Below are 13,298 nucleotides of genomic sequence, written 5' to 3' on the forward strand. Positions count from 1 at the left end.
AGCAGAGCTGCGAGTCGTTTACAAAAAGAATTTATTCTCGTCAGCCGCGTAATACTGTCACTTAACGATACAACCAGTGGTCCGCACTTAAATGCTACAATAAATACAATTAGCTGTGGTCGTCGATATACAACGTTGATCCTCGCGATTGGTTCGAGGTGTCGATCTGTTGGATGTCCTTGCTGTTGGACTTAGCAGACTCATCTCGTACTGTAAACATTAGACTGGCATATTCGCCGGTCCCTGCAATGGCCCACTGAATTCCTGTGACCGGCGATCGATCACAAAACTCGTCAGACTCTTCTCGGAAACCCTGGACCAGGTCCTGATGGCTCTAATCGACCTCTAGAACGCCTTGCAGGCTGGCACAGCCGGGACATGCAGCGCGCCGGAGTACAGTTTCTTCGGGACGGACCTCCAGGCCATAATCAGTGCTTTCCTAAATGGTTCCTCGCCGCATCCGTCGCAGAGGTCCATGACCATCTTCACCTCGGCCTCCGCAGGCTCTCTCTCGTCGTCCTTGTTCTCATACTTGGGCAGTTGCAGGCCGAAGTTCGCCAGCCCGGAGAAATACTCGTTGTCAAGTCCCTGGGAGATGTAGCCGTCGTCAACGATCAGACCATCGCCCAGCTGAACCAGTCCTCTCTTCTTCTTATCGGACTCTCGCTTCTCCAACTTCTTATCCTCGGAGTCTTCTGACTCGTTTGGCACGAATGTCACCTGGAAAAAGTTTGGTTAGCTGCAATCGTCTTCAACAAGCAACCTGGACTAGTGCCATCACAGTCCGGGGATAACCTATAGCCTGAGATAGACAACCACTCTATCTTAGGGACCTCGGCATACCCTATTCTATCACAGCTGTCTACGAATCCCTACCTTGTCGTTTTCGTTCTCGCCCTCAGAGGCCTCAGCGGCGTCTCTTTTCCTCTTCTTGATCTTCCCAGTGTCTTCCTCCACCAGGTCCTCATCCTTCTGCTCATCGTTGGAACTGGCGGACGTTTCACCGTCGCGTTTAAAGAGGTTGCGATAGGACCCATCGGCGAAACTGACACCTGACCCGGTGATTCCATTAACTGAAGACAGTTGCTGGTTGCCGAACAGTTGGGTGATTTGCAGGGGGTACGCCGTCGGCATAGGATCATTCGTTGGGGGCAATGGCTGCGGTGATGGTTGCCTTGGGGCCAGGGCTGGGTGTCGCAGGGTGACCCCACCCTGGACGATCTGTAGCGGGGAACCTGGGTTGATCTTCACCTGGAACATCCCAGAAGTTGATCGAATTCTCCGCGGACTGGCGTTAGGTCCTCTCACCTGTGTGTTGATCTGTCCTGCAGTTAGGAAGGGGCTCTGCGGAAGGGGTGGTCCGGTCACAGGTGGACGCGGGGTAGGTCTCGGCGTGTTGTTGGTCGTGTCGTGCTCGTAGTGGTGTGCGTGATGGTGTTTGTGATCCTTGTGAGCCTTGCCGGCGGTCAACGCTACCCTGTACAATTGCACCATCGTCACCTCGCCGAGATAGCCGCCGGACCCTGGAAATAACAGTGATTCAGAAAGGTCGTCTGGTTCTTACGATGCAAAAAAATACACGACCCGGTCTTACCTGCGGGCGCACCCTCGCCCTCGAGGAAACCGCCGCCCAGCTGTCGCTGCTCTTGTCCCGTGATCGCTATTCCACCCCCTTTGATCACGTGACCCACCAACTGTCACGAAAGAAAGATCTCATCAGCTTCTATCGATCGCGGCTGGACACGGTTAATTGTTCTCGTAAAGAGGGGCCGAAACGGCTCGAGAAAATTTATGGAAAAATTTTATTATCCCGGCCACCCATGGCAGAGGGGACGCAGACAATAGAAGCTCTCTCGCCGATCCCCTAATAAACAGGTTTGACACGGTCCTTAGGGTCGGGACCATCAAACGCACGGCGAAACTGATCAGTTTCTCGTCAATGCTCTTGGCATCCACGTCGGTCGTTCTCTAGTGTTTGCGCGCGTTTCACATCGTGCTACTGTGTCCGCAGACACGTCCCACCGACATTCGGATGCACACGGGAAATACTAGAATCTAAATCACTCTGTAAGGTAAACTATAGGATCATTTGACAATATTTAGACATGTTTGCACAAACCTGTGAATGGCTTATATGAAGTATTCGTTCAGAAAATCGAGTTATTTGACTTATCAAGTTGGCTCATTTTCAGTGGCTAGAGCAGACCGATAGAAACGTTCGCGGACTAAATACGACATAGTCAACTTCCAACCAACTCGCGCAAACGGAAGCATACCTAATCTCGCGAAACCCTCGTTATCTTAATTATCGGTTAACCTTCGGCATGGTTAGAGTCTGAAACGCGGAAGAGGAACATTATGGATCGGTATCCCGGGGAAACTGTTGCTTTGGTTTTGGAGAACGGTCGGGTGAGAGCCGGGGAATTCGAAACGCCCCGGCGATTCCATTCCAATCCTTTTACCCGGCGGAACTGGCCGCAGAATCTTTTTTTTTCTCCCGCGCACGTCCGAGAGAATGCCAACGGTTACTTTCACGGTCAGCCGGCCGTTCTAATTGACCAAGACGGCTCGCACGCTGACGACATTATTAAATTTTCCCGGGCAAAGCTCTGGGAAAGTAACCGCGGCGCGGCGGATATTTTCAAGGCGAAACCAATCGGGCAATCGGCGATCACTCACCCTGTTGTTGAACCCGCGACCCACGCGCTCGTCGTTGACCCAGATCTGCCACTCCCCGGTCCGGCCGTTCCAGCTTTGGCAGGAGTGATACCACTTGTTCAATCGCAGCGGATAATTCAATCTGAACAAGTTGTGTCCGTCCACGTTCATCATGAAGTAGGAACTCCTCGCGGTGTTCGCCACCCAGACGAGCACGCCCCGCGGTTGGTCACCCACTGCGGCGTAAACGAGCCTCGTTCAACAACACCGTGTCGATTCGGCGACGCGGGAAAACGATCCCGACGACCGATAATAATAGCCGCGAGCGATCGACCGGGACGTAAACGTTCGCCGCGCGGCGACCAGGTCAGAGCTGGCTCGCGTAGATTAATACAAAAATTGACGATTATCGAGCGTTCGATATTCAATCCGTCGACTCACTGATGAGGAGATATCGACGCTCGCAGCTTCCGTTCCTTTCGCCGACGACCGGGTCACCTTAAACCCGCGGGAATCCGACGCAATATTCAATAACGCGGCCGCGTCTCGCGTCGTATTAGAAGGGAACCGAGCGCGCGCGGTGCCCGACAGCGGTGGAAATCCTCGTATTGAACGGTTACGCGATCGCCGGGAATTTTGAATAAATAACTGTTACTTAATAACGGCCGCGGGGCACCGATTAGTTATGAAACCGAGCCGCGGGGCCACTTTGATTTCGCCGGACTTTTGCTTTCGTCGCGTCGTCTCGGTCGTCCGCTCGTTTTAAGAGATTGCTGGTGAAAGGGAAACGAAAACTGGATCCGGGCGCGGATTCTCACCTGCGTAGGAGAACAGCGGATGGTCGTTCGTGTGGTTGTAGAACTTGGTCCACATGCACAGAGTGAACTCCTTCATGTCGGGCAGGTCCGTCTTGTAATGAATGTACTGCACGCCGAGAAGAAAAAAAAAAGTAAAATCATTCGATCAACCCCCTCGTGTGGCCACGGAGCACGACGTGCCGGCTGTTCGAAAAATTTCGATGGAATTCGGCCTTGATTAACGCGGCAGCCTATCGACCACATAGCGTTCTACGAAGCCGTGAACGCTAACGTGCCGCTGAACATTTGCATTTCGGTGTTTACGGTTGTTTAATCGCCAGGCGAGCTGTAAAACTGGTCCAGCGGTGACCGAACCGCTGGAAGCCGTCTGGTCTGTCAATTATCCAATACGGCGTTCCGATAATTAGCATCCACCACAGCTACGCAACCGATCGATCCCGGAGATTACGTGTTTTCCCTCTATTCGAGAGGTTCTTTTCCACGGCTGGCAACGGACCGGCCTGAAAAGGCGCGGCGGCCTGGCGGCTGCTGGCGCCGATTCCCTTTCGCAGCGCGTCACCTTCTTCCCGGTTAGTTGAAACCGGTCGTTCCCATCGCGGTTAATTGGCCATCGCGCCACCGTCGAGCTCGCCGGCCGTTCGAATCCAGATCACCGTGGAGAAAAAGTTGTCGACTCTGAATTACGAGTGATTCGAGACTAAATAGCTGTCTGGTGTAATGTAACGCAATTGTATCCTAGGCGGCGTCGGACGGTCAAGTCTCACTCGTGTTACGCTGATTTTACACTTCGCGCCTTCGTTCGCCTTATAAGTTGCTCTGGGAGTCCTCTATTGAGTGGCGATGCAGCCCGAAAACCCTTCCGTGATGTTAAACTTGAGGTGCAACGTGATAGTTACTCTCGTGAATTAATTCTCTGTTTTTTACTCAGATCTAAAGTGTTACGTGGAGACGTAGCTAGACTTTCTCGAACGCGCTAGCTTCAAATGAATATACTTTTTAATGTCAACTCCTCGCGAAGAAATTTAAAAAGTTCGTGCAAGCCTACTTCAAGTAGGGACGCAGTGTAACGTCTACTCTACGCAGAAAGATTTTTAAAATTTATAAAAATATATTTCTTAAGAAAAGATGCAGCGTAATAGCTGCTGTCGCGTGTGTAGTTTCAGAGATTTTCTTTCAATATGGCGACGCGTCGTAAGAGCTTCTCTCTACGGCAGGAAGATCGTTTAATTCCATAAAAATCCACTCTCGAGTGGAGACGCAGCGTAACTCCGTAGAATTCGAAGGGGACAACACCCCGGCTGTAGATCGGCAAGCTTCCGTGTCTAGGTCCGTTGCGCAACGCTCGATCTCGCCGGAGATCCCTCGATCGCCGGCGCGAACAACACAAGGTCTTCACCGTGGTTTCCTAACCCGTGGTTACGCACGCGTCACGCAACGCTCGATCGATCGGCGAAACCGGAAACGCCTGGAATCGTTCTGCCCCGTGAAAGGACGCGATACACTACCCCCCCCCACCGCACTCGAGCGGCAACAACGGCCCGGAAGATCACGCGAAGTGCCTCGATCGCAAATTGCTTCGAATCGTGATTGCAGCCGTTAATTGTCCCGTGAAACGCGACGATGTCCTCTCGAGAGGATCGATCCCCGGCTGGAAAACTGCACACCGGGCGGCCGCGAAAAAAACCGTCTGGACGAAACGAACCTCACGCCGCGTCTCCACTTTCGATTCCGACGGATTTATTCGTCGTGCGATTTTATCGCGCAATCCGCTTCGACGAGGCTCGAGGATCAATCTGTGCATCTGGTAGCCTGTGCACTCCAGGCTTCCGTTACATTTGGGATCTGAATGTTTTTTTTTTTAGTTAATTCGGTTATACAGGGTGTCCCAGCATTGGTGGTACAGTCGAGGAGGGGATGACTATACATAAAATATTAAATTAAAAATAAGGAACACAAGTTTTCAGACGACGCTTGGTTTTTGTAAAAATTCACTAGTTTTAACCATTCTTGTGTTAATGAAGTAAGTTATTTAGTTGCGTGGCATATTTTTATTTAAATCCGTTCTAAATTCATAGACGGAAATTAGTAATACAGTACATCCTGTTGATACCAATTATATTATTACTATTCATAAAGGACATATGACTGCATGCCTGTCATGTAGAATCATCCTTTTCTCGGTTGTACCACCGACGCTGGAACACTCTGTATAATGTAACTATGACACCGTGTGTTCAGTTGAACCTTTGCATTACAAATTCTATTTAACCAACGGTAACGTCTTTTTATTTTATAGTTATTTTAATTTGATAGTAGAAATTCGTTTAATTCATATTATCCTTACGTAACCGATTCAATCAAATTTTGAATAAGATCGATTTCTAATTAAATTTTTAATAAAATGGATTTCTAATTAAATTTTCAACAAAATAGATTTCTATTGAAATTTTCAGTAGAATAGATTTCTAATTAAATTTTCAACAAAATAGATTTCTATTGAAATTTTCAGTAGAATAGATTTCTAAGTAAACTTTTAATGAAATCGACTGGTAACTAACTTTAGAATAGAGGACTTTAGGCTACGTCTCCACTTCGAAACCTTCTGCGAAGTTATTTGATCGTACAATGCACTTCGATGATGCATGCTCGCTGATACCTATACACCGGGTGGTCGAAAATAATGATCCATCTCCAGCTCATAATTGAAACTCCCTTCGGCCTTGATCCAAGGAGGATCGCGAAGTGGGTCGTCGTCGGTTATCCGTGAGGGCACGCACGGGAAGTCGAGCACCGTTTTCTCCTACTTTCGTTGCCGTCGCGATCCGTGTCATTTTGCTCGCGGCCGGCCGCTCTCGACCGTGAAGCCGGTGTCGGAGGCACGCGAGCCGGTGAATTCCGAGACGAGGAGCGGAAAGAATCCGCGCGGCGAACAGCGGCGGACTCCCGTTATCCTCGGCCATCGAACACTTGTCGCCCGACCGTCTTTCGTCACGCCGTCCTTTGTCCGGAGTTTTTCCTGTCCCCAAGCGTGTGAGAAAACCGACCCCCCCCCCCCCGTTTTTTCCCCCTAGATTCCGCGGTGTTTCGCAAGCGTTGCATGCTCTTTTTTTTTTGAAAAACCGCGCGCTTTTCGATGAATCATCGGCATCTTTCCAGAGGCGTGCTCGTTAGAGCGGGGAAATTGGAAATGCAAACACCGCGTAACAATCGAGCGTCGAATGTTTTTATTTTTCACGCTGGCAAAAACGAACGTCGCTCGAAGTAATTTCGCATTAAAAATCGCTGGAAGTACCTCGAAGTATAATTGCTGACGCATGGTGACCTTGTAGATTGCACACTTGTCCCGCTCTTCCGACAGCAATGGCGAGCCGTCGAATTCGAACAGCACCTGATCCGGGGCCGATTCGTATTCCTGGTAGAGTATGCTGGGCGATGGCTGCGGCAACGACGGTCGCCATGCCGTCGCTATGGCGTCCACGCCGACTCCAGCCATCGCGGCGCACGCTAAAACTATGTTCAGCGCCATTGGTTCGCTCTCGATCTGCGAACAGAGTTCCGTGAAACGGAAACCTTAAATTCCGCCGGCTAACTCCGGTATCGTTTTTCGAAATCGTCACGTCCCGTATCGGGGATAATATCCCGCGGGAACATGCTTCTTGCGGGAAAAAAAAGGAGTCGGCGGCGAACGCGCCCCGGCATTTTTCGCGCTGCGAATTTCTCCCGTCGCCGGCCGATTGTTTTCCTACTCTTTTTTTTTTTTTCGCGGCGAGCGCCGAAAACCGATAAAACCAGACGCCCCGGTTGCGTTAAACGTTACATTGTTACACGTCTTTCCCCGTTGCGAAATCCGATTCACGGCACCGGAACGATACCGCGATAAAAATCAGAATTTCCATCGATCCGTGCGCGCCGCGTGCACGCACGCACACACACACACGCTCGTGTGGCAACCGCCGGGAATCACGGAACCGCGGACGCGCTCGTTTCCCCCGAAAATTCCTTTTCCGCCCTACGGCCGAATATATCCAACGATTTTTCCGGCGGTCGATTTTTCTGTCGATACCGCGCGCGCGCCTCGTTCCACTTTCTATCTTGTCACAGTGAATTGAGTCCGATCACTGCGATCGCCGCGCTTTATTTGTATTTCCTAAGCGGTCGATGGTATAATCGGCTCGATCTATCCCGCATAAATTTTCCGGTCATTTAAACGAAGCCAATTATCTGCGGCGTTCATCGTTTTGTCTTTGTAGAATCGACGCGATCGTTTACCCGCGGCTAATAGCGAAGCGAAAATATAGAATCCCGGTACTGCTCTATACTTCTGATTAACTGGCCGCGGAAGTTTCTGGGATAACACGTGTATCCCGGCCCGAAGTCAGAGAAAGCGAAGTACATTTTCGTTTCCCTTCCTGTCGATCCCAGTGAAGCAGAAACGGAAACGTGACCATACAGATAACGTGTTACATCGGATCGGAAACGAGCGCTTCTTGCTAGATCGCGAGAAACTTTGCACGAATTCGTGTTTCGTTTCCTTTTTTTTTTTTTTTTTCGTCGGCAACGAAAATCGCCGCGGACCGCGTCTCACTTTCCCCTTTCGAAATGGTAAAAGGTAACATTTGTGGAACTAGGCGGGCATGCAATTAAGCGGAGCCTCCATCAATATTTCCGAAGGGAACTTTCAAAGCGACTCCGTACCGCCTCCAATTTAAATTACATCCACTGCAAAGACCAACAGACCATTGATCTTCCCGTGGATTTATTTTCATAGAAAAGTTCCGCGCTCGAAAATTCAATTAAACCGGCCCCGACAAAGCCCCGGAACACCCCGGCGCAGAGAAAATGCAATTTCCCCCGTCGGAAAACATTCCCGGAGACAAAACCTGCGGCCATTTTCATCAACTACCCCAGCGAAGCGCGAAGATAACCGCTTCGGAACGTTGGAACCGCGTGCCAGACAAAAGAGTCGCTGGAAAGCTTACCGCGATCGAGGAGAGCTCTTGTCCCTGCTTGGATCGCCTCCCTGGATCCCTCTAGATCCTCCTCCGATCGGCCGCGCTCGCGATTATATCGAATGGATTTTCGGAGGACGACGACCCCTGAGAGAAGAACGATTGCCGGATAGGTCGGTCCGAAGAACGGAGGGCGAGATATTCACTTGGTCGAGGGGATACGATCGAGAGTAATCCTTGATCCCGCTGAAGGTAGATCCTCGCGGTCTCGAAACAGAAAGGTAACTGTCCGGCACGTTCTCCACGGCGTAGGCCTGGTAAACTCGCAAGAGGTGTGCACACGCCTCCTACCCGCGTCTCGTATTCACCTTTTTCTCTTTCTCTCTTGGGCCGGACGGCTCTGATCCAATCCCCCGATGATCCAACGATCCCGTCGCGTCGCGTCGATCACGACTGCATGGATAAGTTTCTCGATTTAGCGGGTCAGTCGAGCGGACGATCGCTCCCCTCCCCACGCTCCGGGCTCGTTAGCAAATTCATTTAGATAGACGGCGGATTTTCGCTGCTCCCTAATCGTCTTTATCCGATCCCTAACGCCTCTTCAGCGTTCTCGAATTTTTCTAGCAATTTTCTGGCAGACGACTACCGACTGGGCATTTTTACATCGCTTAACACGTGTTTCTCCCCGTTTTTCTTGATTTATTTGCGCATCATTTTTCTTCGTTTTTTTTTTTTAGTCGTATTCAACGAATTCTTCTCACGCGAATGTACACGATTCTGTTTGAACAATGCATTTTCGCATTTTTTTTTTTTAAATACTTTTCCATCAATTGTTTTACGTTTCGTTGTTTGTTCTTTCTTTGCGTAGTTTTAGTAATTTTATACCAATTTGTTTTTCTTGCGAATGTCCACGGTTCTGTTTGGACAAGGAATTTTTGCGTTTTTTAAAAATGTTTTTCCATCAATTTCCCTAGATTTTGTTGTCGGTACTGCTTTACACATTTTTAGTAATTTTATACCAATTCCTTTGTTGCGAATGTCCATTGTTCTGTTTGCGCAAGGAATTTTCGTATTTTTAAAGTGTTTCTACATCAATTAGATTTCTAGATTTTGTTATCTGTTCATTTTTACACATTCTTAATAATTTTCTACGAATTCATCTCTTGCGAATGGTTGTGGTTTTGTTTGAGCAATGAATTTTTTGCATTTTCTAACAAATATTTCTCCACCCATTCTTCCCACATCTCATTATGTATTCATTTTTATACATTTATAGTTATTTCACATCAATTTCCCTCTTGGGAATTTCTACTATTCTTTTCAATTCAATTTTCTTTCATTTTCCACTTCTTCCTAGAATTTTCACATTTGTCCAGCATCATCCACCAGCTCTTATATACCACACTTTATTCTCTAACATATTCTATATTACCTCTGATTTTATTGCACATAAGTTCTACTTTCTTTCCTTGGGATTTTTCTATTCCCATATCATTTCTCTTCCCTCTTCCCACATCATTCCATCATATTTCTTAGTTACAGACTTTACAGCTTTCTATATCATTTCGGGACACCGTGTAACCATCGTTTCCTATAATCTCTAGACATCTCTCATCGTCCAATAACCGTCTTTCATCATTCGCCATATACATACATATAATTCTTCTCGGCTCTATGGGGATTCGAACCACCCTGCGCCACGGAGCTGCTGGCAGTCACGCTATCAGTGTCGCCAGAACGTCTTCCTTATATTATGACACTCTATCTTATTGTTTTATAAATCACGTAACCACCATCCCCACGTCCTACATTATTTAACACAACTTTCCATGCTTTTCAGTATGCCGCACGTAATTTCACGTTGAATTTATTTTATACTTTATAATTCCTTATTATGACGCCGTACTTACGGAGCACTAAAGGCAACTGTTTTATAATTAGTCAATAAAATTAACGATAAAACATTTATTCTAAATAAATAACTCGTAAATGTATCTCTGCAATCTGAGTAACCATAAACTCTCACTTGTTAACACAAATATGAAATCTTTTTATTTTATAGTTCCCGATATTAGAAGAATGTTACTAAGAGAAATTTTTATATATTATTTTTTATCCAAGCATTAATTACTATATTCTCAATTTTATGAAGCAATATACATTAGTTGCGATTATGATTCGGTAATTCTAGTGTTAAACAATTAGCGACCGGCATTTAAAAACAGAAATACTATTAACAGTTTCTCGGCAACGTTAAAAGCTTAAAGAACTGTCATAAAATTGAAGTATTCTATTCAATCAAACTAAAATTGCAAAACAAACTTATATAACATCGATCTTAATAGAATTAAGAAATTTAAAAGTGCGAGATTTCCCCGTTCGTTTCGTCAAGTGTTAAATCCGATTAATCGACGCGGATATTCTTTTCGTCCTTCAAGAAAAAGAATTCATTCCGAGAATGTTTCTTGCGTAAAAGTTCTCGAACAGAGGCGGGCGTATTCGAGAGATGATAATTGGCAAAAAAACGATCGCCAATAATTATGATTCACGCCTGTGGGTTGCGAGAGGCGATATGTGTGTCACCGTGCCGACGCCAATGCAGTACAAAGGGTTCACAGAGTGCTCGTCCGTTTTATTTCTCTGTTTCGCGGCGGCCGGCAATTGTTAAAGGGGAACAATTGCAAAATTTCGCTCGGAGGTCCATGCAAAGTGTACCGAGGTCGAGCCCCCTCACCGGAGAAATCCGGGCCCGATCGGACCGCTCGATCCTCCTAAACGAGCGAGCAGACCTCTGACCCCCGTGCTTCCTGCGCCTGGAACGGTCCTCTTCCTCTCAGCTTTCTCTGATCGCCCGTTAGGCCTCTTCCCGCGACCAGGAACTCGTCGATCGAGGATTTATCGACCGCAGATTTCCTTCCGGCGCAGGTCGGTCGAATTTGTCAACGATAGAATCGGCGGAGAACGGCGGATCGATCGGCGATCTATTATCGCCTAGAAACCGCGCTTTCCTCGCTGTTCCATCGCCGCGGATTCCGCGAGCGATTTCGAAAGCGTCGATCTTCCGCGCGGCATTGTTAATGGCGGGAAACCGGCTCGAATTCAAACCGCGTTTTCCGCCGTCGGCCGAGTGAAAAAGCCGCGCGAGAAAGGACGAACGCGGGCGACATTAATTCCGGGCAGGGATCGCATTTCTGCGCCTCGTTCCATTACACACGCGAGAATCGACTTTCATTTTCCAGGGTGAGTCTTCCTTTCGCTGTGCCCCGTTCCCTCTCCAGCCGTCCTTCCTTCCGGTGGAGAAAGGAGGCGCCGGCAGACGGCGCGACAGAAAGCAAAACCGAGAGGGAGAAAGGCCCCCCTATGCCTCTCGGTGCGTCACCGTTCGCACCTTCTCCGAGGAGGGAGCCGATTTTTTTTCCTCTCTCGGCCAACATGTTTTCGAACCGGGTCCTCCCCACCTGGCTGCGTGTGCGTTCTGCGCGCTGATACTTTCTTCTCTGTCGCGGTGTCGCGACTTCCGGTTCCGATGCGTTTCTGACCGCCGGGTGCCGTCGATCACGTAACATACCTGTTTTCTATTATCATTGACAGCTGCAGAAAATCCTGTTTCATGGAGAAACTGCAGACGCGCTCGTTATTCTTCGAACAACCTTTAAGGCTCGGATTTTAATTTTCGTATGCGTGATTTGTAATTTTATATAGTATTTGGTTGCAATAAAATCAGGTGCATCCGTGTCATACATTTTTTAGGTAGCAGAATATCATTTTATACATGGTCAGTTACTTTTGTAACACTGTGTAGCTTTCAAAATTAAACTTTCGACGTCATATTGGTTTTACTTGATTTTTAATCACCTTGTAAAACTATATATTTTACAGTAAATAGTTTCTGTAACATTTTGTATGTTCTAAGCTACTTCTGGAACAGCCTGTAGCTTTCAAAATTAAATTTTCGACGTTATATTATTTTTACTTGATTTTTAATTAACTTGTAAAACTGTTTATTTTACAGTAAATAGTTTCTGTAACATTTTGTATGTTCTAAGCTACTTCTGGAACAGCCTGTAGCTTTCAAAATTAAACTTTCGACGTCATATTATTTTTACTTGATTTTTAATTAACTTGTAAAACTGTTTATTTTACAGTAAATAGTTTCTGTAACATTTTGTATATTCTAAGTTACTTCTGGAACAGCCTGTAGTTTTAAAATTAAATTTCCATCCTCGCATTATTTTTATCTGAATGTAATCAGCTTCATCTGCATGCCTTACAGAAAATAATTTCTGTAACATTTTCTATATAATGAGACACTCTGGAACACTCTGTAATCTCTAAATTAAATTTCCAACCTCACATTATTCTCACACGATGTTTAATTTACTTCTACGTTAAAATCAAATTTCCAAGTCCACATTCTTTTCCCTGACGTTCAATCAACTTTCGAATCTGCATGTTTCACAAGAAATAATTCTTGTAACAATTTTTACATGCCGGATCACTTCTGGAGCTCTCAGTAGTCGCAATATTAAGTGGCTTCTGCCTTCGCAGTTTTATTTCGAGTGAAACGTACCTCTTAACTGGTACAGTTTATAAAATTTCATTTCGAGACGGTACTTTTGAAAGGTCCTGTACAATTTCCCTGGCTAATCTGCGATCGCGGAAAAACCGTGTTCCAAGTTTTCACCCGATCTTTCCTTACACGAGTCCCGGTCTGCAAATGGATTAGCCAAGAGAGGTCTTTGTTTGCGTTACCACAGGCCGGTCCTGTTAAACCGCCGCACGACCGGGTACGCATGTAACAGATGCGTTGTTGCGCAACCCGGGAATGCCACATCCGTTGTTCGGATCTCGGGTCCAGCGGCCGTTCGACCAG

The 13,298-nt window shown here is 47.2% G+C and overlaps 2 protein-coding genes across 15 annotated transcripts in view; one reads left to right on the top strand and one right to left on the bottom strand.

The window, feature by feature from the left end:
• LOC144473278 (uncharacterized) overlaps nucleotides 1-13,298 on the top strand; it is a 159,281-nt gene that overhangs the window by 114,264 nt on the left and 31,719 nt on the right. The gene's annotated exons all lie outside the window — the stretch shown is intronic.
• B6 (pentraxin-related protein b6) lies at nucleotides 15-8,666 on the bottom strand. The gene is made up of 8 exons (XM_078187029.1): nucleotides 8,456-8,666; nucleotides 6,769-7,017; nucleotides 3,477-3,582; nucleotides 2,680-2,894; nucleotides 1,595-1,694; nucleotides 1,309-1,523; nucleotides 877-1,251; nucleotides 15-720 (listed from the first exon to the last, which is right to left on the bottom strand). The coding sequence occupies exons 2-8, from the start codon at nucleotides 7,000-7,002 to the stop codon at nucleotides 346-348; spliced, it is 1,620 nt and encodes a 539-aa protein (XP_078043155.1). The 5' UTR covers nucleotides 7,003-7,017; nucleotides 8,456-8,666; the 3' UTR covers nucleotides 15-345.

Source organism: Augochlora pura, chromosome 7 (assembly GCF_028453695.1).
Source record: "Augochlora pura isolate Apur16 chromosome 7, APUR_v2.2.1, whole genome shotgun sequence".
In the NCBI taxonomy this organism is placed as follows: Eukaryota; Metazoa; Arthropoda; class Insecta; order Hymenoptera; family Halictidae; genus Augochlora; species Augochlora pura.

What these genes read in the sequence shown, in the direction of transcription:
- B6 (XM_078187029.1), bottom strand. Translation starts at nt 7,002, where the DNA reads ATGGCGCTGAACATAGTTTTAGCGTGCGCCGCGATGGCTGGAGTCGGC. An exon ending in GGGCGAGGGTGCGCCCGCAG is followed by an intron (nt 1,524 to 1,594) that starts GTAAGACCGGGT and finishes TGTTATTTCCAG; the next exon opens with GGTCCGGCGGCTATCTCGGC. An exon ending in CAGGACAGATCAACACACAG is followed by an intron (nt 1,252 to 1,308) that starts GTGAGAGGACCT and finishes GGGATGTTCCAG; the next exon opens with GTGAAGATCAACCCAGGTTC.